General features: G+C 41.8%; 1 protein-coding gene across 1 annotated transcript in view; it reads left to right on the top strand.

Moving 5' to 3' along the window:
• The window catches only part of C5H11orf49 (chromosome 5 C11orf49 homolog), a 158,564-nt gene that overhangs the window by 21,997 nt on the left and 110,869 nt on the right, over positions 1–25,698 (top strand). Inside the window, exon 2 of the mRNA XM_032903670.1 lies at positions 1,934–2,036. Within this exon, the coding sequence (XP_032759561.1) occupies positions 1,934–2,036 (103 nt within the window). The remainder of the gene's footprint in view (positions 1–1,933; positions 2,037–25,698) is intronic.

The raw sequence follows: 25,698 nt of genomic DNA, 5'->3' as shown, positions 1-25,698 counted from the left end.
TTTGTAAATCTCAGGTTCTCTCACTATACTAGCTCTAATCTTGAGAGGATTGCTTTAATTTGTCAAGTCTCAGCTATCTTAACTGTAAAGTAGACGTCCACAAATAGCCTGTCATAAGATTGTTGCTAATATTAAATAAAATAATGCATTATAATAATCAGTACATTTTCTGGCATATTGCTCAATAAGTTGGATAGGGGCTCAAAAATGGTAGACTAAGTGTCTGACTGGAGGATATTTAGCTTGTATTAGTAAACCAGTACGATCCCACTCCCCTCCAGTTTATTTCCAAAAAAAAAAAAAATCCATCCCCCCCCCTTCCCCCCAAGATGAGAAGACTTTGATTCTAACTACTATGAAACACTCCTTTTAGTCCCTGGAGCTAGGGAGGAGAAGCACCAGGATTTGCTTCTAAGTAGAAACTCTTTCCTTTTTGCAATCAAAGGGTCGGGGGAGGATACTGGATTCTTGTACTAGCCTTAGGTGCAGGTAAGTCATCAAAACCCGCAGAGCCCGAGGAAGGAAGAGTTTTGTAAGATCAGTGTTAAGTGGGTAGAAGAAGGGGACACAGCAGCGGTAGAAGGGTGGCTGTATTTTAATATTAGTCTGCTGTATTTTTTCAGTTTAATATACTTGATTATGATTAATATTTTGAAAACAGTGCTAGAATTTGACATAGATTATTTCACAGCCGCTCTCGAGACCACCTGACAAGCATCTTCACTTCTTTTTTCTGTCTCTTTTTACTGTGGAACTAAATTACACAGCTTTGTACACGTGATAAAGCCTAAATCAAGTATAAGTTAAGTAACTATTCAAAATTAAGCTTCAAAAGGCAGTTACTCAAACTCAGGTCCTTCTAACAGTCATGTACTCTTACACCAGGGACAGAGGTACATGTCCTTAATCCCAATACTCAGGAGGCAGAGGCAGGCAGATCTCTGTGAGTTCTAGGCCAAACTAGTCTACATAGTGATTCCCAACTAGCCTCCCGTTTCAAAAAGCCAAATTAAAAGTCAAACCTGTCTATCTAAGACCATGTTTTTAAAAAATTAAATTAATATATGTTAATTATGGCACAAATTAACAGATTTTACTGCGACTTTTCTCATACTCTGTTCTTCTACCTTCTGTGTCCCACTCCCTTTTGACCCTCTTCTTAGTCCATAACAGTCTCCTTGATACTTTGTTTTTCTGAGTTGAGCTTATTTTGACAAGCCTGTGCTTAGTTCACACATTTCTTAGTCACAACATATGCAGGTTGTATGTATACCATAAAAAGTATATCTAGGTGCTGGAGAGATGGCTCGGTGGTTAAGAGCACTGACTGCTCTTCCAGAGGTCCTGAGTTCAAATCCCAGCAACCACATGGTGGCTCACAATCATCCGTAATGGGATCCAATGCTCTCTTCTGGTGTGTCTGAAGACAGCTACAGTGTACTCATATAAATAATAAATAAATCTTCATAAAAAGTATATCTAATAATTTATTGCTATTTCCCAAGGTTAATGATATAAATCTGTAACAGCACTGAAATTTTCATGGTCCCTAACCTTTTCCAGTGATGTTTTAAAATTAAATCTGAATTTTCTTTAGAATCGGATCATCCATTTCTTGAAATACATTTTGACCATGCACAGTTGGAAAGGGTGGAAGATGTAGAGGGAAGAGTGGAGCTGAAACTCTTAGTTATTGAAAATAAGAATGAACAGTGGGAATGACAGCTAGTCAGGTCTCAGTAGGTCATGTTCTGCACTCATTTCCTTCACCCTTTAGCACCATAGCTCAGTTACGGCCAGCAAGCTTTGCCTCTGTTCTAGTCCACTCCCCCAGGTCAGAGATAACACCTTGACTTACATGGCCTCTCATTGGGATTGAGAGGACTTTTTGTTATTTTAATCTCTCCCATTTTCTCTTTCCTTCTATTTGCAGCTCAGCGACATGTCCTCACGTACATGGAGGATGCAGTGTGTCAGCTGCTAGAGAACAAGGAGGATATTAGCCAGTATGGCATTGCCCGGTTCTTCACTGAATAGTGAGTACATGAATGCTTTGCTAATTGAGCAGGCACAAAGGAGGTACTTGGAAGCAGGCAGGAATGTGGTGGTTTGAATAGGTTTGGCCCCCATAGATTCATGTGTTTGAATGCTTGGCTCACAGAGAGTGGCACTACTGGGAAGTATGGACTTACTGGAGTAGATGTGACCTCGTTGGAGGAAGCATGCATTGTGCGTGTGGGCTTTAAGGTCTCCTATGCTGAAGCTCTGCCTGCCTAGTGTGGAATCTAATATCTGCCTGGCTGTCTTCTCATCAAAATGTAGAACTCTCAGCTCCTCCATCACCGTGTCTGCCTGGAACTGTCTTGCTTTCCACCTTGATGATATTGGATTAAACCTCTGAAATTGTAAGCCAGCCCCAATTAGATACTAGCTTTTATAAGAATTACTTTGGTCATGGTTTCTATGTAGCAATAAAACTCTAACAAAGACAGAAGTTGGTAACAGGAGTGGAATATTGCTGTGATAGGACTGACAATGCTTTTGCTTTAAGGAATGAGAATTTTGGGACTTTGAATTAGGAAAGTAGTAGAATGTTTTAAGTGGGGCTTAACAGGCTACACTAATAACAGCATGGAAGACAGTGGTGCCGAGAGTGAGTTAACCTGGAAGCCTGGTTCAGGAGGTTTCAGAGGAGAAGAATTTTAGTATGTCGCCTAGCGATCATTCTTGTGATATTTTGGTGAAGAATGTGTCTGCTTTTTGCCCTTGTCTGAAGAGTCTGCCTGAGGCTAAGGTAAAGAGATTAGTTTACTTGTATTGACAAATCTCAAAACAGCCTAGAATAGACTCTGTCCTGTGGTTCACTCTTATGAAGAACACTTTGATCTAATGTAGCAAGCGAGAAAGGAAAAATACAAACAAAATGTATGGTTCAAGGGTTAAAGGGTTACCAAGAAGTGGACTGGAATCAAATCCTGTTTTCAAGAAGATAAACAAATTAAAGATATTAAATGCAATTAAAGGGAATGGTGACCTAAGGTTAAGATCCCACCCAGCTAAGCTTCTATTTTGTGAAATAGATGTTCCCCAAGGGGCATTGCCACCTATTCTAAATTTACAATGTGTTTACATATTAGGCATTATTATGACCTGGTTATTTTCATTTGGACATAAGGAGATATGATTGTGTGTCAAATTGACAAGGTATATTGGCTGGTTTTGTGTGTCAACTTGACACCAACTGGAGTCATCACAGAGAAAGGAGCCTCAGTTGAGGAAAAGCCTCCACGAGATCCAGCTGTAGGACATTTTCTCAATTAGTGATCAATGGAGGGGCCAAACCTATTATGGGTGGTGCTATCCCTGGTCTGGATAAGTTCTATAAGAAGATAGTGACTTGAGGTGCCAGGGTGGATTGGTTCCCCAGGAGAGACCACCCACTTCTTAGATGTGAAGGGGAGGGGCCATGTGTGTGGGGGGGACTGGGAGGAAGGGGTGGCAGTGATCAGGATGTAAAGTGAATAAATGAATAAATTAATATAGTAAAAAAAAAAATAAAAGAAGGCACGCTGAGCAAGCCAGGGAAGCAAGCCAGGGAAGCAAGCCAGTAAGCAGCACCCTCCATGGCCTCTGCTTCAGCTTCTGCCTTCAGGTTTCAGCCCTGCCTGAGTTCCTCTGCTGACTTCCTCCAATGATGGATTGTGATCGGAAAGTGTAAGCCAAATAAGCCCTTTCCTTCCCAACTTGCTTTTTGGTCACAGCATTTCATCACAGCAATAAAACCCTTACCAAGAAAATGAACAACAATAATAATAGATTAGGTCATTGATGATGGTGAGGTAATGAGGAATCTCAATCAATCAGGTTGGTTGAGAGCTGTTCAACATGAATAGGAGCAAGAATATGTCTTTGGTGCAGCTCCTCTGTGTGTCTATGAATGGTCAAGACTGTAGTAATTTTTTGATCCATTAGGTGTGTTTAGGTTCCTTGACTTTTGTTTGTTAGTTTCCCTTTTAAGGTTGACAATCTGTTTTTAAATTTATGTGTATTAGTGTTTTGTCTACATGAGTATCTGTGTACCATGTGCATGTCTGATGCCCATGGATGCCAGAGAGTGTAGAACTGGAATTATAGATGGTTGTGAGTCACCATGTGATGCTAGGAATTGACCCAGGGTCCTCTGCAGTGGTGGCTGGTGCTCTTAATCACAGAGCCAGCTCACTAGCCCCATCCCTCTTAGGATTTTTAACTTTCCCCTTTATTCACAACTCTCTCTGATTTCCTTTATTTGGTGATTGTGTTCATGGCTGCTTTTTCTCATGGACTTGATTTGGATGCTGTGCCTGTGCACTTTTCTTTTCACAGAATGTTGTACTAGTTGCTTAATGATTATATATTTTTAAAAGCTCATTGTAAAGGACACACTGAGTGTCTGAAAGGGACTATGATTACCATTTTAAGAATATCACCAAACAATTTTTAAGCTAATCAGTTTAAAACACTTTAATATTCATAAAAGGGTATGCTAAAGAAATACAGGTGGGGTTAATTTTATTGGTTATTTTATATTTATTACTATTACTATTAATATGTCCCTTTTCTTGTGTTTTTGGGACATTCTAAGAAAGGGGGAGTTAATCTCTGACAGCTTCTATCTCCCTTGACTATAAAGGTGTCTTTTTCCACTCCCAGGACTCTTTGGACATCAGACAGCTGTTCTAATGGTCCAAACAATGTGGGTTGTTATTAAAGGAATATGTGGCCCTCCCTAGGTCTTTTGCTGTGCTAGAGTTCTCAGAAATAAAATTGATGAAATGTAGATTTCTTTTTTCTTCTCCTTTCTTCATTTAGCTTCCTTCCTTCTGTTCTCCTCCCTCCTCCTTCCTTTCCTTCTCTTTTCTCTTCCCTTCCCTTCCTTTCCCTTCCTTCCTTCCCTCCTTCCCCCCTTCCTTTCTTTGTATGGTACTGTGGATAGAACCTGGTGTCTTTCTTATGTTAAACAAGCATTCTAACGTTGAACCACTTTCCCAGCCTTAACATCCAGATGTTTTTATACACTGGAATTGTAAGTTTCCAGAGGATAAACCAGTTTCTTGAGAAGAGAGCTAGTCTCCTTCCTCAGTCTTCTACAGGATGCTGAGGTAGAGACAGGGCGCTTGTTTGTTCTCATGGTGTGGGCTGAGTCGACCAAGGTGGGCAGAGGATAAAGCCTGAGACTGCATAGCCATGCTTGCCGTTACCGACCTGACAAGGTTCGGGTTTCTAGGCCATTTAATCTGTACCAGCTCCTTGGCAGCTCTTTGCCAAGTGAAATATGAGTCATCTGGGGAATGCGCCCTGGCCTTCTTTCATTCTTCCCCGCCCCCATCTCCTTTATATGTCTCCCCACTGTTCTGCAGGAGTCCTGTGGATAGGGATCGTCTCTCTCCATCTTTGTGTTTCCAGTATGCGCGTGGTGTGTGCTAGCTTGTAAAGTTGTCGGTAAAAGTGTTAGTAACCGTGTCTTGATCAGTAACAATCTACATTTTATGCTCTGGCATGTTTGTCTGCGACTCTTATTCTTGATCCTCTTATACCCTTTTCTCCCCACCCTCCACTCTGTTGTTGATTTCAGAGGGCAAAGCTCTATATTCTTCTCTTCAAACATTGTATATGGCATGTCTCTGTTTGGATTTCAGAAATCAAACTTCACTGGCCTGTGTAAACGACACTGAACTCTCGAGAGCTAGTATGCTGTTGGCTCGTGGTAGGTTTTGGGTTTATTTGTTTGTTTTTTAATTAATCTACTAATATACTGTTTTTAGAAAAAAACTCAAGATTTTTTTCCATAATATTGACGGAAACCTAGTTGCCAATCAGGCTGTTTCTTTTTCTCAGAAAACTAAAATTCATATAAGGTATGAGAATAGTACATACCTGACACTTGTACAGCTCTGGCTCAAGGTAGGTTATTTTGATATGTGAAAAGTGACCCAGCATCAAAGCAATGAAGACGTTAAGAGCTTAAAGCTCTGTACCGAAATGGGAAGTAGTAGCCGTGCTATTCGGAGACCCAAATGATGGGCGCTTGTGGTTTTACCTTGTGAATGTGATTTATCGGGTGACAGTGCTCTTGTTCAGGGACAGGTTCATTGTGATTTGTAAGAAGGTCGCTGCTCTCTGAAGAAGCTGTTCTCTTCAGGCTAACCTGAGCAGACTTCTGAGCACCAGGCTGAAATCGCCTCACAGTGGAGATGAGTTGAACAAAGCTTGGTGTATTTAGCAGTAATAATGATGACAACAGTGTGCAGTTCTAAACGCCGACTGTGCTTCCTCTGCTGCAGTTCTTTGAGCTATGCATCATGGTTGCCCCTATTTTATTGATGGAGGCGCCTCAGTTTAAACATAAAAGAGCTTCAAGTTCAAAAGCTAATCCTTGTCAGAGCTAAGAAATGAAGCATCACCTGCAGTGTTACAAAGTCTGCTGCTTTCTCCTGCCTCCAGTCGACTTTCCTGCCTAATGTTACAGGAAGCCTTTATATTAATTTTTTAAAGTCTCTTATTGTTTGGACAACTCTCAGGAATTCCCTCTGAGAGCTACATCATCCAAGCCTATCATGTAGCCTTGTCTGATAACCTTTCAGGAGATGAATTAGAGCTGTCTTTAAAGAACAGTAAGCATGACTTTGTGGAAAGCATGTAATCATGTATACTTCTGTCAAGCCCATGCCTTTCCATACACTGAGTGATGGGCGTTTCTCAGAGGCCTTTCTGTTGGTTTGACCTTCCACCTGTAATGTCACTTTAATTGCTCATATTTGCAAACAAGTCCCTAAGTGAAAGGTCTCGAATAAGGGGTTCAAGAGGGACACTGAGATAGATTTCTGGGGACATGGGGTTTATTAAAAGTTATTAACTCTATGGACACACAGACAGATAGACAACTGCATAGCAGGCTTCTGAGGAGAGGAGGTCAGGGCCCACATGGCAGAAGTGTTCTTACCTTTCTGAAGATGGCGTGGTCTTACATCACAAGCCTGTAGCCTGGTTCTCTGATACCCTTGCAGGAATCAGGGAAATGGTTGGGGAACAGGGTGTACTGCCTTTGATGAATACTCATTTCCCCAGGTGAGAGATTTTGGCATCTGGAAGTCTTGTTAGCTAGGGACTCAGGACATTGTGTCACAGGAATGCCTGCCCTGTTGGTCTCTGTGAATACAAAGGGCTGCTGAGTGTACTGTGGCCTGAGCGGCAGCTGGATTCTTCACCACATTCTTCCAGTGTGCATTCCAGCAAATCCTAGCAAACTGTAAAAGGCTGGCCAGCATTGTGTCTGTGTCTCCAAGACTGAGCACTAGAGAACTTGAAAGCAGGAAGGTACCCCGAGAGGATCTACCTCTGTGCTGTGTGCAGTGTCTACCTTTGAACATTGTCCTTCCAACAAGAAGGAGAAGGGAATCCACATTTGAGGTACTTCTGTAAGACTGGACCAGGTCCACACGGGGCCAGAGTCTCTGAAGATATGCATCCAAGAAAATGGGGCCAAGTCGCTGTGACTTAGAGACCACAGCATAGCATGGCCAGGTTCTTGTGGTAAGGGTAACAGGAGAACCGTGGCTTCAAAAGACATTGGAAAATAATGATGAGAGAAAGAAAGAAAAAGACTGGAATTTGAGAATGGCTATCAGGATTGGGGACCATTCTTCACAGTTAATTGATAGTTACAGCCCTGTGGCATCAGGGAGCTTGACCTCCACATCCTAATATAGAAAAGAGCAGTACTGTGGTCTTGGTCCCTGGGCCAGAGGTCTTTTTGCCTTTGTGTTGTGTTTGTTTATTTTCATTTTCACTGCAGTTTATATGATGACTGCTTTGGTTGCAAGGGGAAGAAGTTTATTAAATCTCCCCCAACTCATACTGCATTTTCCCATCCCCCAACTGTGGAGTGGTGCTGGGGGAGGTGTGTCCCTACAGCCCAACACCCACCTGGTGGTGGTGTGGGGAATTGCCTCCCCGAGGCGCTCGCTGCTCTGTAGCCTGGCGAACTGAGACCCACATTTAAATTGTGGGGATGAAGCTTGAGTTGCATTTTGAGACCACAGAGTGTTGAGATACCTAATGCATTGAGCAGTCTGCCATAAAGATATGTATACAGTACCCAACCTGAGAGATGTGTGAGAAGTTAGTAGAATAGGCCCATCTAAGCCCTTAGAAACTCAAGTTCAATGTGTCTGAGACAAAGCTACAGGAGTTGTTGTTTACCATGCTCTGTTTCTTGCCTTGGTTCAACTTTCTCTCAGTATATGCACATCCCTACTTATTGGATTGAGAAGGTGTATTCTGTGCTGTTGTATGTTGGAAAGATATAACTTGCTTTCTGATTTTACAAGATGTAATGATGAAGAGATTGCCTTGAATGTCAGAAGATACTTTGGGCATTGGAACAGGGTAGGAACTCCTATAGACTATTAGGATTATTGAAGTTAGACTGGATGCATTTTCATCGCAGCATGAACTGAGTCTATAGTGTGCACAGGGTCAGAATGCAGTTGACTGAAACAAAAAGCACCTAGATAGGATGATGGTTTTGAATTGTTGTCTGTCTTTTGAGGCTTTCTTTGGGAAGCTTATTATAGGGGGAACTTTTCCAGATTCTTTATTGAGGAATAGTATTTCTGTGTCTTTAGACTCAACAATTTTCATTTTTTCTTTTCTTTTATCTCTCCAATAATTTATATGTTCATTCTCATCCTGATCACTGTCTGCACTCCAGGTTCTCCTCATAGACTCTGTCCACCCACCCCTCTGCTTCCCCTCTGAGAGGGTAGGGACCCTTTGTACATGCCCCTACCCTTGAATATCAAGTGTCTACAGAGTTAGGCACATCCTCTCCCACTGTGGCCAGAACTGACAGCCAAGTCAGGGGTACAGATACCACAGATAGGCAGCACCTTTAGGGGCAGCCCCTGCTCAAGTTGTTGGAAGACTCATGGGGAGATTGAGCTCTACATCTGCTAAATATGTGCCGTGGTCTTTAGTCTATCCTGGATCTACTCCTTGCTTCATGGCTCAGTCTCTAAATTCCGCTGGTCTTCCTGTGGAATTGCTATCCTCTTCAGGGCCTTCAATCCTTGCCCCAACTCCTCCATAACAGTTCCCAAGGTTCATCCAATGTTGCTTTGTGAACCTCTGCATCTGTTTCAGTCAGCTGCTCACTGGAGCCTCTCAGAGGACACTTAAACTAGGGTCCTGTCAGCAAGTATGACAGCATACGTAAATGTCAGGAATTGATGCTTGACATTGGGATGGGTCTTAAGTTGGTCTGGTTATTTGTTGGCCATTCCCTCAGTCTCTGACCCATCTTTGTGCCTGAATTTCTTTTAGACCAGACAAATTTTCTTCTTTATGTCTTCTGTGTGGTGGTTGAAACTGATTATTCTGCTTTCTTCTCCTGCTGTCATACAGTCAACATTTGGACTCTGTCCCTAAATCACATAAGATACAGTAGAAGCATTTACTCTTCAATGCTAAACAATTTTACTAGACTGGTGGTTTTATATTTTTAATTTTATTGTTTTTGTTTTTAAATACAAAGTTTCCCTGTGAAGCCCTGGCTTTCCTAAAAGTAGATTTGTAGACTAGAAAGGCCAAATCACTCTTGCTTCAGAGAGCTGGGATTAGATGTGGCTCAACATGCCTAGATTATTTTGTTTTTATATTATTAGCTGTTGTGCTTGGAATCTAGATTTTTTTCCACGTGGAAAGAAAGAAGAGTAGAAGAGGAGAGGAGTAAAGGCTGACCATGAGCATGTGGAGGGAAGGCGGAGGGGAATGGGGAGAAGAGGGACAAAGGGGAGAGGGGAAGAGCAGGAAGCAAGAGAAGAAAAAGAAAGCTAGATTTTTTTTGTGTGTGTGCATGCAAGCATATGCTGTTTGCAGATCTTCATCCACATCTTGAGTTTTGAAATTTGGTCAAGGGGGCTGGAGAGATGGCTCAGCAGTTAAGAGCACTGACTGCTCTTTCAGGGGTCCTGAGTTCAATTCCCAGCAACCACATGGTGGCTCACAACCATCTGTATTGGATTCAGTGTCCTCTTCTGGTGTGTCTGAAGATAGCCACAATGTATTAAAATATATAAAAATAAATAAATCTTAAAAAAAAAGAAATTTGGCTAAGAATGTACAGACTATATTCTGTTTCTCAGGATGGTATGTGTCCACAACACTAATATACCTGAGCCTTCTCTGCAGGTATGTGACATCCTTACTACCTGTTGCGTTTCCTTTGAATTTTTAAAAAGAAATATGACTATTTTGCCTGTTTGCATGAATATGTATCATGTGTGCCTTATCTTCACTGTTGTCAGGAGATGGCCTCAGAACTCCTGAATTTGAAGTAATAGGTAGGTATGGGTCCCCATGTAAATAAAGCTAATTGACTCCAATTATTTGGAAGACCAGCAAGAGCTGGTCCACTGCTGAGCTATTTCTCCTGCCCTTTATTGCTTATTTATGATCAGCATTTATATTACTAGTAGTTTCATCTGTCCTTTTGTAACAATATAAACATGCATTCCTTTTTTTGTAAAAAAAAAGTTTATTAAAGTCTTTTTTAGATTTATTTTTACTTTTATGTATTAAAGTTTTGCCTGCATGTATGTGTGTACTTGTGTGTTCCTGGTACCTGCAGAAGTCAGAGGAGGACACTGGATTCCCTGGAACAAGAATTATAGATGGTCCTGAGCCACCATGTGGGTACTGGGAAGAGAATCTGGATCCTATGCAAGAGTAACAAGTGCTTTTCACTGCTGAGCCATCTCTCCAGCCCTGATAGAGCTTTATTTTAAGGATAAAGTCATAAGCCAGAATTTACTTCAATGCCCACTTTATACATTTTTCCAAAATAGGGTCTTGGTCTCATGTAGCCCAAGCTGGCCTGAACTCACTATGTAACCAACTATGACCTTGAACTTTTATTTTTAAAGAATACATGCATGCCTTCATGAAAAGAGTATCAGATTCCCTGAGACTGAAGTTGTGAATGGTTGTGAGCCATCATGTGAGTGTCAGGAATTGAACTTAGGTCCTCTGCAAGAAAAGCAAGTGTGCTTATCCACCATGCCCGACCTCGAGCTTCTGATTCTCCTTCTTCCACCTGCGTGCTGGGACCACAGGCATGTGTACTGGGTATTGAACTGAGGACCTACCAACTGAGCTACATCTCCAGCCCCTCAGTACCCGTCTTTGAGTACTTGCTATGTGCTTCTGTGTACTTGGCAACGGCCCATAACAGGAGAGAAGACAAGGTGCATCCCCTTACAGACACAGTGTGAGCAAAGTGATGCTGTGAGAGGTGTGGCTGGTGAAACTATGTGCTAAGCACCCTTCTCCACGTACACTGTCATTTAGTTGGCTCACACTTAGGAGGTAGAGTATCAGTATTAGTCTCATTTCACACATTTGGGGGTTCAGACACATAAATTAACATTCTGAAGGCTATACAGCTAATAACTATGAAATAAATAACAAGAAGTAACCAGGGCTATATGATTTATAGGATGCCTTGAAGACTCGGAGGAGAAGACATTGAGAGCTAGCACATCAAGAGTCAGTAACATATTTCACAGGCTATCCCCCTTCTCTTTGTCTGCCTTGATTACCTACTCTGCCTGTGTCAGGAAAGATAATTTTGTTTTACTTTATGTGCTACTGTGTTCTTGGCAGTGGCTGTCAGGGAACATGCCAAGGTGCGTGCTCTTGTGGACTTAAGGTTTTAACAAAAGAGCAGCACTGTAGACAGTAGCTTCCCTCGTGCCTTGCTCAGATTCAATAAGGAAAGTAATAAGGTAGTCAGAAAAATTATTTATGTTGCCTCTCATGTAGTATTAGTATGGAAACAGGAGGCTTTATTTATTAGGTTTTAGGAAAGGAACAATTTCATTCTAAGACATAGTAATTATCAGAATTCAGTTGAGAAGTTGAATGCTTTTTTGGATTACTATCATAAAAAGTTTCAGCATCAAATTCCTTCTTTACTGTCCTGACTAGAATAAATCCATGAAATGTGTATCATATTAATTTACTCATAGAAGAAAAAAAATCCCACTAGGACATATTCATAAATCACTGACTATATAATTCTAATGAAAACAGTCCTTGGTTAGAAAATACAGGCAGAGACTGGAGAGCACTCACTGCTCCCTCAGAGGACCTGGGTCCAGTTCCCTGCATCCTCATAGCAGCTCATAACAGGTCGTATTTCTAGTCCAATAGGACCCAACTCCCTCTCTGAGGCTCTGTGGGCACCGCTGGGCACCATACACATGACATAATAAACACAGATGGTTTCTTCTTTTATAAGACAGGCAGGTACTCCCAAGGCCTATGAACACACTAGAACAATCAGGGCAAAGACATTTCTAAAGTTGTCATAATTTTCAGACTTACCATCTCCATGTAAGTGCTGCTGTTTTGACTTGTCCTATACCCATGGCGCAGAGGGACAGAAAACTGGGGACCAAGAGACTTCCAAGCTCATGGCTTTGCATCAAGGATGGGCCTAAGACTTCCCTGGGCCATTTCTGCCCCATGTTTTTTCTACTTATTGTTGTTAAATTAAATCAAAATGTGGTGTAGTGAAATAATAGTGACTGATCCTATTACAGGTTCCTTCCAAGAGCCACCCCCTCCTGCCTTTTTCCATAGTTCAGCTCTTAGCTAGAATTGACACGTCGTAACAGAGAATTACCCATTCCTCCTTGTCAGCAGCTGGGTTCTCAGACTCAGAATTGCCAGGAGTAGATTTTGCCTTCAGTTAAAGCAGTACTGTCCTGTTAGTGGCCAAGACACTTCTGTTAAACTGCCATTTGTGAAGTGCATAGAGATCTCTGGTCTTTTCTGTATTAGGAGAGGTTTGCTATGGCAGACACACTCCAGGGAGCCATGGCAGGGAGTTAAGAGTCACCAGAATCTGTCTGATGCTCAAAGATCCAGAGTCATTGAGGATACAAGAACTGCCCTTTTGTGTAAAGCCCGTCTTTCTCCTTCAGGCCCTTCGTGTCACCGTTACAGGAAACCATCCAGAAGCAGCACTTGACCTGGTGACCCAGGAAGTGATTTCACAGCCTACTGGTCCCCTAACTCATTGAGAATGCAGAGTCAAAGGTTAGAGAAGTAGTAAATGGTCCTACTTCCCTCTGTCAAGAAACACATGATTACCTCCTCCCCCTCCCTTTCCCAAGCCATTAGGAAACCAGTAAGAGGAAATGAAGGCTGAAGGACTCCTAAGAACCACCAAGACTAGTTCTGTTTTCATGGGAACTGCTTTTGCTAGTATAAAATTTGGGTATAATTCTTCACACTGTAATATTTCTCCTAAGAGAAACAACTTGATTTATTGCAATCTATAACTAATTTAAAGGACCTTTGCTTAGTCCAAGCCCTCATTTTCCATCTCTATCACAACTCTGCGATTTCTCTGAGTATCCCCTGGTAGTCAAGTAGATTCACACAAATCTTAATGAACAAATCTGTACTACTATTAATAACAGAAAGCAGCCTGTCAGAAGTTACCCAACGTGACTTTATCAACAGAGCAATTTAAATTCTCTTGTGCTTTTAATTGTCTCCATAACTTTCTCAGAACTCCCAGAGCTCTCTGCTGGTGGGCAGCCTTGGCACAAGAACAGGAAAGAACAGCCTGGTGCTTGAAGCAGCTCTTTAAAATGAACCAGGGTGGGGTGGCGGGGACAGAGGAGAATGAAGGACAGTCCAATTATGGTTGCCTCACAGCAGTGGCTCTTCCCTGAGAAAAGGGAAATGAAAGGGGAACGACAACCCCCTCCCTTTGTCCAGTCACATCACATTAGACTTTGTAGCCAAGGACCTGCCCCAAACAGTGTTTATTCTCAGGATCTGTCAGAGGATCAGGGCAACCTATTTCCTACCTGAGGCCAGAACTGTGACTCCTTTCTTTGACCATCAGATATGGATGCTGTCTTATCAGAGAATGCCTGCGAATTTATTTGGGGTAGAAGATTCCTAGGATGCTGAGTCCTAGGGCTGTGACAGTAGAGAATACCTTGACTGCAGTTCCTTCATGATTATAGAAACAGTCTTCAGTTCCTCCTTTTTTATTTTATTTTTTATTTTATTTTGTCTTTTTTATTTTTATTTTTCCTTCCTGAGATAGGGTCTCATTACATGACCCTAGCTTGCTATGTAGAACAGGCTAGCCCAGAACTTGCAGCAATCTTTCTGCCTCTGCCTCCCAAGTGCTGGGATTACAGGTGTGCCCCATGTGCATCATGCTTGGGTTCCTTGCCATGTCCTTAAGTGCCATCAACTGTAAATGCCGTAGTTAGTGTCTCTGACTTGATTTTTTTCCCCCAGCTCTAGGTTGTTACCAGGGATAACTGGTTCATGTGACATACAAGTCAAATGACACATAAAGTATCTAGCCATGTCCAGGTAGCTTTCATTATGTGCAGTTTGCTTTGGTCTAGCTGCAATTTGCTTATTCTGCCTTGTTATTTCTTAGAAGGGAATACTCTTCAGCTTTGAACCTGAAGTGGTCTGAAGGCTGAGGACTCTCGCACACCTCATGCTTTCTAGTAGTTCTTCCTCAGCCTACACTTCGTGTACTTTTGAGACCCAACGGCTGATGACTCTTAGTCACTTAGTGTCAGCCACTTGGTTGCTCATTCAGATAATTGTCTAACAGAGCTTCTGTCTCCTATATGATGTACTTATTTGTATTTTTTTTCTGTGCATTGTTATGTCTGTGTGAGGGTGTCAGATCTCTGGAACTGAAGTTATAGACAGTTGTGATCTGCCATGTGTGTCCTGGGAATTGAACCCGGGTCCTCTGGAGGAGCAGACAATGCTATGCTCTTAACTGCAGAGCTCTCTCTCTAGCTCCTTTTCTTTTCTTTTCTTCTCTTTTTCTTTTTCTTTTCTCTTCTCTTCCCTTTTCTTTCCTTCCTTCTCTTTTCTGTTCTTCCTTTCTTCTCCTTTTCCCTCTCTCCCTCCCTTCATCCTTGTTCTTCACTTATCTTCAACGTCAACACCCAACTTCCTCTGCCTCTTAAGATGAAAAAACTCAATGTGTAATGGGAGAGCTGAGGTCCAGCCTTATGGTCTTTGCTCCTCACTCTGGTCGTGCTGTGTTCAGGGTAATGCAAAGCAGACCTTCTCTCCTGAGATTCTCGCCCCTCATGCTGGCAGTCAGATCCAGCCTCTGAGCAGTTGGAATGTATTGAGCAACCACAGAGCCCAGAGAGAGCATTATGCAGGCAGTTCCACACAGGGGGAGTCTATTTACACCACACAAGTTGCCGTTTACATGTGTGGATAATTGTTTATCTGCACACTCTCATACTTCACCTAATATGTAATACAAATGCCCTGTCAAAAGGTTTTAACTAAGAGCTGTTATCTCCGGATTGCCCTGAACATCCAGAGGATACTATGGAAATTTTGATGTAAAAACCACCTTTTAAAGAGAGTGTTTTTCTTAGTCCAATGTGATGTTTAGAATTTTAAGCCATACAAGTCTGATCCCCAAACACTGTTTCCTGCATATTTTCCTGACTAAATGTTTTTCTTCATTCCTTTGCTATACAGTAACTGTTGTGACAAAGCATCATGTATCAGTAGGAATTTGCCTGTAAAGAACTGTGCTCTGGCTGGGGATAACAGTTTCAGAGGAGACAACAGGAGCACATGATCGGATCTTCTGCCATAGCATTAAGCTATGTAGACCAGTAAGCTAAGAGTTGAGAACAAGGAGAGCGAATGGGTATGGTTAAATAAGAGTGGTTAATAGGGCAACATCCATCGAGGAGCTTTTCTTCGTTGGGAAAGACAAATAGAATTTGGATGGGGGTGCAAAAGGGGCTTTTAGTATGGCATGAAAGCACAGTATCATAATGGTCAAGAATATAGACTTTGATCTTTGTTTGAGGGCCTGCCAGTGTGGTTTGGGCAGGTAGCTTAGATTCATACATGAAAACATGTTTGTTACTAAACTGTTGGAAGGTAGGGTTAAATTAGATAATGGATATGAAGGGCTTGTTCTGCTTAAGCTGTAATGGGTCAGTCACTGCCGACACCACTCATTCTCACGCATTTACTGAGTGGGTGCTGGTACCTTACTCAGTGTTGTAAATACCAGGGATGTAGCAGTGAACAAAACAGAGGAGGAATCCCAACCCTGGTGGAGATTCTACTCTAAAATTGTCTTTTCTAATTTTTTTAGCTTTATTTTATGTGTATATGTGTTTTGTCACTTACATGTACATATCTGGTACCTGACAATGTTAGAAGATGGCTTTGGACCCCTAGAACTGGAGTTAGGGATACTTGCGAGCCTCTGAGTGGGTGCTTGGAGCAGGATCTGTGCCCTCGAAAGCAGCCAAGTGCTTTTAACCACTCAGCTATCTCGACAGCTCCTGAGTATTGGTTTGATCCCACCTGTCTCCGGAAGTACAACGAGGCTGTCAGTGGGTAACTTACTGGTGGGAAGCTCAGGCTCGGCTGTCGGCGGGGGTGGTACACTTTCCTAGTGTGAGCGGCCTGGTGGATCAACAGCACTGTAAGCGGCCTACCAACCACAGTCCTTGTGGGGCTTCACATCCGTGTTTGAAGGGCAGTCTCTGCTTACTATCAAATACAGGTTGACATGATTTTTACCTAATTCTGTTGAGGGCTGCAACTTTTGTTTGCCTCTTAGAGCAAATGTTTGGGTTTTTTGCTTGTTTTGTTTTTAATCTCTGCCTATGTTTCGGGTTTTAATCTTTGGGTTTTGGCAGTTTTGACATTCTTTGAATAGTTTGATTTTAAAAGTATATTTAAACTATTTGGTGTTTAGTGCGTCTTGAACCTGTAGCTTGGTGTCTTACATTTATTTATTTGTTTTGTGTGTATGTGTGTGAACTCCAATGTGGTTACATGTTCCACACTGCATGTCTGGAGGTCAGAGGACAAATGGGGGGAGTCATTCTCCCCTTTCACCTCGGGACTTCTGCAGGTTGCAAATGCCTTTGCCCACCGACTCATCTTGCTGGCCACACCTTGATTATTTGTTCTGTTTTTAAATCAGTTTTGGTAAATTTTCAATTAAGATCTATTTAGATATACTTCTGTCTTTCTCTTTATTCCTACTTCTTTGGGGATCCAATTATGTAAGCATTAGACCTCAGAGTATTTGTCTCCTCTGTACTTTTTTTTTTTTTTTTTGCACTTTTCTTCATTTTGTCTTTTTAGGTTTTTTTTTTTTTTTTGGTTCTTTTTTTTTTGGAGCTGGGGACCGATCCCAGGGCCTTGCGCTTCCTAGGCAAGAGCTCTACCACTGAGCTAAATCCCCAACCCCTTGTCTTTTAGGTTTTATTTTGCATTTTATTTTCTAGTTCACCAATTCTTTCCTCATTTGTGTCTAAATGCTGTTATGACCACCTACCAAGTTCTTACTTTTGTTATTACGTTCTTCAGCTCAGTAATCCACTTAGGCTGGGGCATGGCAGAGACTCATGTTTGGAATCCTACCATTCAGGAATCTGAGGCAGGAGGATTTCAAAGCCCAATATTGAGACAATCTCAAGACCTCAATTACAAGACCTCAATTTTTTTTTTCCTATTTTGTACTTTTCATTGCTAGTTTCTTTATTTAGTCTTGTTTTTTAACTTGCTCAAGCCCAATAAAGCATGGGCATTATAGAATCCATATCTGGGTTTGCTGTAGGCTTATTTATTTTATCTCTAGTATGTCTTTTTTTTTTATAATTCTATTGTTCTACTTTTTAGTATACAAAGTATACTTGTATACTTGATCACTCTAGTCAAGTGGTACTCATTGGTTGGAAAAAACTGTGGAGACAATGGATCAAATGATGTTTGTTATCTTCCCATCTGCTTTGTCACCTCCTGGGTGCTAGCACTCCTGGTTTACCTCAGTCCCATCAGGTACTGGAATGATTTGAAGCTAGGCAAAACTATCCAGGAGAGGGGGTTTCTAAGTAGCTCTCTGGGGAGCAGAAGAGCAGTATGGCTTTGCTGGGGTCCCTCCCCAGCTCCAGTGCATCCTGGACTCCACTGCTTTGCCCTCCAAAGTTAAAACCATCTGAAAACTCAGAAACTTAAACTTTAAAAGTATTAAGTACTTAGCCTATCAGCTGTACCCTCTACAGCTAGCAGAGGCTCCTGGAATTATCAAAGGGCATAGTGATACAACCTCTGAAGTGACAGCAAGCATGTGTGATGTTGCGAGATGTCTAATAGATTGTAATGTGATAGGAATTGAGATTTCTACTGTTGACAAAGTTACAAGTACAACAGGAATCTGTGTTGACATTCAAAGTTAAAGGAAATGCTGCATCTTAATTAGAAGGAAGTAAAAATATAGAAAATTTTACCTTTTCAAGTTTGTGGAATTCTTGAAGTCAACCCATGAACCATTGTGTTTGGAAGCCCTGCCCATGGGGATAAATGGCCACAAATGCTTGGCTCACTTCTCTGGATTTGATTCTTTCATAACCTGGCCTTGTCATTTTTCGTTGTCTTGAAAATGGCCCTCTGAAACCTTCAAACATATGCCTCTTAAAAGTAGAAGGGAGACCAGGACAATATGAGATGGCCAGATGGGGGAATAGAGAGGGAAATGAGGGAGGAAGAGACACAGTATTTTGGAATCTAGATTACACACACACACACACACACACACACACACACACACACACACACCATGAAAGTAAAGGGGGCACTATTCAGTGACAAGGAGAGCAGTTCAGGGGAAGGTAGGATGGACGAGCAAGGTACAATGATATATGTGTATGAAAACATGAAATGTATTATTTTCTATTTTCCATACTAACTGTGCTGGCTAGTTTTATGTCAACTACACACACACACACACACACACACACACACACCCTGAGAAGAGGAACTTTGACTGAGAAAATGCCTCCATAACACCAGGCTGTAGGCCTGTGGAACATTTTCCTAATTAGTGATTGATGAGAAGAGCCCACCTATTGCGGGTGGGACACCCTGGCTGGTGGTCCTGGATTCTATAAGAAATTAGGTTGAGCAAGCCATCAGGAGCAAGCCAGTAAGCAGCACTCCTCCATGGCCTCTCATCAGCCCCTACCTCCAGGTTCCTGCCCTGCTGAGTTTCTGGCCTGACCTGGTTGGTAAACAATGGTGATGAAGCATAAGCCAAATAAGTCCTTCCTGCCCGAAGTCGCTTTGGGCATGGTGCTTTATCACAGAACAGTAACCCTGACTATGTCACTAACTTAGAGGTTAATAAAAATGTGGGGGGAGAAGAACCATTTGCTTTTAATGATTTATTTACTCCTTTTTAGCCAGGAGGGTTAGTTTGAATTACCTGTCTATCTTTACTGGAAGAGGAATTCTGTTAGAGTTCGTATCTTAGTGGAATATAATTATATTAGCAGAAATAGGAACTACTCATTAAAAGGGGTTATTAAGGAATCTAATTTGATTTATGAAGGACTAGTACAAGCTGAAAAGCAACAGACAGGAAGTACATGATTAAAATATGGATAAGGCCAGTTGGTGAAAGGTTCATTTATATTGGAGAAAAAACAATGGTAAAAGACAGTATTTTATAAATGCCAAGAAAAAAACTTCCCAACTGGTCTTCTTTTTATTTTTTAAAAATTTGTAGCTATGTGGTAAGCCTGTACTGAATGTCAGACACTGTGCCAGGCATGAACCTCAAGGAACCCTCTTTTGTGGAAAGATGCTAGAGATATAAATCCAATTCAAGTAGAGGGCTAGTGGTTCTGGAGTGGTAAATAAATATAGCCCAGAAATGATGAATTGTACAAAACTAGAAAGTGAGCCATAGAGGAACGACGTTTATCTCAGGACTGAAAGAGTACATAGAGAATGTCAGCAAAGGAAAAGCATATCCAAACTACCTTTTCCTCCTTTCTTCCCTCCCCCTCCCCTCTCCCTCCCTTTCTTTTTCTGATATGGTCACGTATAGACCAGGCTGGTCTTGAACTCACCGAGGATGAATGTGTGACCCTCCTTCCTCCGCTGTGCAAGTGCTGGGCATCATGAGTGTTAGCTGCATCCCTGGCCTAGATCCAAGGTCTTAGTAACAAACAATATTTAGATTTTAAAATTGTTATTATCACATTTATTTATTGGGAGCGAGGGTGTGTGCTACAACACGAATGTGGTGACCAGAGGACAAACTTGCCATCTATTCTTTCCCCTCACTGTGTGTGTTCCAGGGGTTGAACTCAGCTTCTCAGGCTGGGCAGCAAGCCTCTGTACTCAATGAGCCATCTTACCTTCCCCAATATTTAGGTTTTGACTGCTGAACAGAAGCAAGTGTTGGAATTCAGAGGATGGAGATCATATTAGGCATGAGGTTCCTCAAGAGCAGGACTGGTTTTCCACCCCCAACTCTTCCCTTTTTCTTTTTGTTTTGTTTGAGAGAGTTTCAGGTAGTCCATTCTGGCCCTGAGGATGACCTTGAACTCCTGACCATGCTGCCTCTACCTTTCAACTTCTGAGTTTATAAGCCTGTAACACATCCCAGGATGTGTGTGTGCACGTGCGCACGCGTGTGCATGTGTGCGTGCGTGCGTGTGTGCACATGTGCGCATGTGTAGGTTTGAGTATAATCTCAGCTATTATTACTCAGGAGGTACTGTGATTCTTGACTGCTTTCTAAGCCGTGTCCTTCAGCTACATCTGGATTTTGTGAAGTCCTTCCAGCAATTCAGGTGATTCCTTTTTGCCCACAGAAGATTTAGTTTTTCTATCGCTTGTGACTAAGAGTCCTGACCGTTAGCATCATTGGTTGTCATAGTAAAGGGGTTGTTTTGTTTGTTTGTTTTTGCTTGTTTGTGTTTTGAGGCAGAATCTCACATAGTAGCCCGTTGGCTGGCCTGGAACTCATTGAGATCCACCTGCCTCTGCCTCCGAAATACTGGTGTTAAAGGCACACATCACCATGCCTAGCTCATTCATTCATTCACGACTCTTTTAGAAGTTTATTAGTTACCATATGGAACTGAATCCTCATAAGCTTTATGTAGTAACAGCTTTCATTCTGTTGGGGAAAGGAAGAAGGATTGAGTTACTACTCTTACATACATAAACTGTTTGGAATTTTATTGCTGGCTAATGCCTTCCCTGGTAAAATTCTGTCGTCTTCTCTTAGGCTTCGTGTGATTCCTAGGAAAGTCTTGAGAATGCTAACAAAGATATATTATTAAGTATCAAATCTAAGTCTTCAGGAAAGGGCAGCTGACTTCCTTAGATGGGGTTCTACCCATTTAATGGTTGCTAGAGTTCTGGTAAAACTCCAACCCCCAAACTTCATAATATAATATTGAAATATTTGAGATAAAGCAGAAGTTAACAAAACAGATCTCTCTCTTGGATGGTTAGCAGAAGTGAAGCTGAAGCTTATTTTAGAAATTAGAGTCATTTATCAGCTACAGTTTTTACCAAAATAGACATTTTTGAAAGTGTGTCAAGTTGATTTTGTAAAACAAACAGGGGTTGGGGATTTAGCTCAGTGGTAGAGCGCTTGATTAGCAAGTGCAAAGCCCTGGGTTAGGTCCTCAGCTCTGGAAAAAAACAAAACAGAACAATAAAACAAACAGAAAAACAAACACCCCCCCCCCAAAAAAAACCTCCTAGCTTATGAATGACCAGTGACTTAAACTTAAACTTCCTTATGACTCTGAGACCTATACCAGATACTAGGCATTGCAGAGAGGTCTGGTGATGAAAAGGTGAATGGACGGAAGGAAGAGGAGAACTGGAGTATTTAGATCAAGGAGGACATTTAGAAATGTTGATTTCTTTTTTTTAAAATTTATTTATTTATTATATATAAGTACACTGTTGCTGTCTTCAGACACACCAGAAGAGGGCATCGGATCTCTTTACAGATGGTTGTGAGCCACCATGTGGTTGCTGGGAATTGAACTCAGGACCTCTGGAAGAGCAGTCGGGGCTCTTAACCACTGAGCCATCTCTCCAGCCCGAAATGTTGATTTCTTAATCTCCTGTGCTGGTTTGTGAACATTAAGAGAAATAGGTGGCGTTCAGGCAGAAGGGATGAGATGGCTCTTGCTGCCCTGCTGTAGTTAGTGTTAGCGCAGTGGTTAGCTGGTTTTAGGTGTGGGCCTGAGAGAGATGAGCATCTGCTTTTGTGCTTCTTCTGAGTGGTGGGAAGGAGAGACTGGCACTGCTTCCCAGGGACAGAAGCTTAAACATAGCCCACGTGTCCATCCTCACTGCTCTCCTTCTGTTTCCTCTAAGAATCGTGTGTTTCCAGTTTGTTTTTTGTATGACAGAGTCTCTCTCTGTAGCCCAGGCTGGCCTTGCACTCAAAGTAGTCCTCCTGTCCCCACTTTCTGACTGCTTAGAATATAGGTATAAACTACCACACTCAGGCAACTTGAACTATCGTGAGTCCCACAGCCCAGGCTACAGTATGAGACTGTCTCAAAAAAAAAAAAGAAAAAAAAAAAAGTATAGCTTTTAGCTAAGTATCATAGAATAGTGTACTTTTAAATCCCAGAGGCTAAGAAGGAAGCTAAATTTGAGGATATCTTGGGTTATATAGGGAGTCTCAGTATATTGAGACCCTACCTAAAAATAAATAAGTATGGAAGGAAAGGAAGGAAGGAAGGAAGCCATGGTGATTTTAGGAGTTGGTTGACAGATAAGCCTTGATTCATTGCGAAAGGTGTTTCTTTACAACTATGACATGACACTGTCGTGTCTGAGCCCCCATTTAGATCATGTTTATGAGGGGCAGACCCGGCTGTCTTCCTTCTGTCCCTTATAGGAATAAGACGGGAGGAGTAGTTCTAATACTAAGTTGGCTTCCCTTGGGCCTAATATTAAAGTTCAAACAAAATGTTTCAAAAGAACTCTTTTATATCTTGTAAATTAGAAAGTTTGTGGTTTCCTGTTCCCCTTTTAATATTTGTTGTGGGGTATTCACCAGAGAAGACATGGATTTAAACCAATAGAAAGTCTTTATTAGCTGGCTGCAACTACACTGGGTGTTCAGGACCCCAGGATAGCCTTGAGTCTTTCTCAGGGTGAGTTTTTTTTTTTTTTTTAAAATAAGCTAGCTTGTAAGATTCTCAGCTTGCTAACTCTTTTTTTTTTTTGATTTATTCATTTATTATATATAAGTACACTGTAGCTGTCTTCAGATACACAGAAGAGGGCATCCGATCTCTTTACAGATGGTTGTGAGCCACCATGTGGGTGCTGGGAATTGAACTCAGGACCTCTGGAAGAGTAGTCGGTGCTCTTAACCACTGAGCCATCTCTCCTGCCCTCAGGGTGAGCTTTTAAGGAGAAAAACCGTGTTCTATGTTGAGATACTTCAGTTGACAAGAACAGATAGCCAGAAGCAGAACTACGGAAGCCCAAAAGCAAAGTTAGTGCATTTAGAACTGTGGACTTCGATGGATTAGACCTTTGTTTTATTGTCAGGTGATGCTGTCTGCATGCTGAATTTTATAGCCTGATTCATGGAGTCAGTCATACTAAGTAAGTCTGGGGTCCTACTAAGGGCTGGTGCCCTTTTACAATTTTGCTGCCAATTGGGGAAAATACTAATTGTTTTTATATTTTCATTTTATATTTCATGTTTTTTGAGAATTTACTTTGTGTCTGTTTCTGGACTAAATGCTGGGATGGATTTTAAGAAACTGTCAAGTGCTTTGTCCTCAGAGAGTATGCAACGAATGGAAAGACATTTGGCAACAAGTCCAGAACCCCAACTGAAAATGACTTGAAGTAAAGACAGAGATAACAGATGGGATCTAACTGGTCTATGTACCAAAACAGCGCATGGCAGTAGACACAGCCTTGATCAAATAGGGTCAGTAGAGCTACTAATATTGTGTCACGTGACATCTGCATCTGCTTTCCTGTTTTATCCTGAGGCTGGCCAGATTTGGGGCTGACATCTTGAGCATAATAATGATGATAGAGAAAGAGACTGAATTTTTTTCCTACTCGAAGCCAAACTACTTAAACATGTTTTGTTGTTGTTACTGTTTTTTTTAAAATAAAGATCTATTTATTTTATGTATATGAACACACTGTAGTTATCTTCAGACACACCAGAAGAGGGCATCAGATCCCAGTACAGATGGTTGTGAGCCACCATGTGGTTGCTGAGAATTACACTCTGGACCACTTGAAGGGCAGTCAGTGCTCTTAACCACTGAGCCATCTCTCCAGCCCATCTTTCGTTGTTGTTGTTGTTGTTGTTGTTGAAATAGGATTGCATGTTACCCTGGTTAGCCTTAAATTTACTACACGTTCAACACACACACACACACACACACACACACACACACACACACACACACACACACACACACACCCCCCCTGGGCTCCCCTAGGAGAGAGAACATGTGATATTTGTCTTCTTGCCTTCCTGTTTTTCTCACCCTCCCAACCCAGTTCCAGTTCCAGGCTTGATTTGTATGACAAGATTACTGAATTGAGGGTTGACGCACAATGAAATCAGACAGAGGGGCTGAGTTACAGTTTACTTTAGGGACAATGTAAATTATGGCCAGAGGGTAACTGTGGCAGATCATGTTTTACACAGACAGCAGTGCCAGTATTCCTATGTTGTTTTCCCTTTTACATACTCACCTTACTACATTCAAAATACAAAGGATGTTCCTGTTCTTTTGGATCTAGGATGGACACATTTTGTCCCCTTAGAAATCCAGACCCTCTCTTCAATGGACAAAATCTTTATTTGCTAAAGATGAGCTTTGTTCTATCTCAGACATTCAGCGGGACAAGCACTGGAGATCCTGCATTTGCCTTAGGTTGTTATCCCATCAGGATAGCCCATTAAGTGCAATGGATGGCAACGGAAGGCCATTTATTTGGCAAAGGATAGAGATGGGAAGAAGACACTTTTCTGATATTTTCACGGAGGAATTTGATGACATAGTTGAGTTATAAATAAACAGATTAATGTGTTTAAATGCCTTAAATCACTCTTAAATTTTTCCTTGTTTTGCATCATGTCAACAAGATTTTAGAGACAGCTAAGAGAGTAGATGGGAAATTTCTGTTGTGGGTTGAAGATCCTTCAAAGGCTTCACCTGCTAATGGGAAGAGTGTTTCAGGCAATGGACAGGCAAACGTGGGCCAGCTAACACAGTGTGAGACTCTGTGTCCTGTGGTTACCATTCTTTCTCTTAGGAGGGGTATGAGGCAGCTCTGTAGGGTGTGCATCTTTGTTTTGCTGGGTTTCTGTGAAAAATGGCATCCAAGAAATAGCAAGTGGCCTTAGGTGGTAATCTAGAGTTCAGCATGGTGCTACACTAGGTTAGCCAGAAGTGAGGATTACTTTTGGCCAACCGCTCTATTTTTGGTAAGAGATTACTGCTTTATTTATTGGGGTTTTGTTGTTGTTGATCCATTACAGATACCGACTGGTTCTAGCCAAATTCTTGTCATCATTGGTGCTAAAGGCTCTTTGACCAAAGAGCACCTGTTCTGAAAGGCTCTGTGCTCAGTGACTGATGCTCCTCTCTTCCAAAGCACTCCTCAGGGCTTTTCTTCCTTTTTCTGAAGTACCTTTAAGCATCTCTGCATGGCAACTCACTCTCTTCTATCCTGCCTCCTTCTGCCTTGCTGAATGCTAGACTTCCCAGCTCAGAACTGTAA

This window comes from Rattus rattus, chromosome 5, assembly GCF_011064425.1.
Source record: "Rattus rattus isolate New Zealand chromosome 5, Rrattus_CSIRO_v1, whole genome shotgun sequence".
In the NCBI taxonomy this organism is placed as follows: domain Eukaryota; kingdom Metazoa; phylum Chordata; class Mammalia; order Rodentia; family Muridae; genus Rattus; species Rattus rattus.
This window is presented reverse-complemented; position numbering and strand designations above follow the sequence as displayed.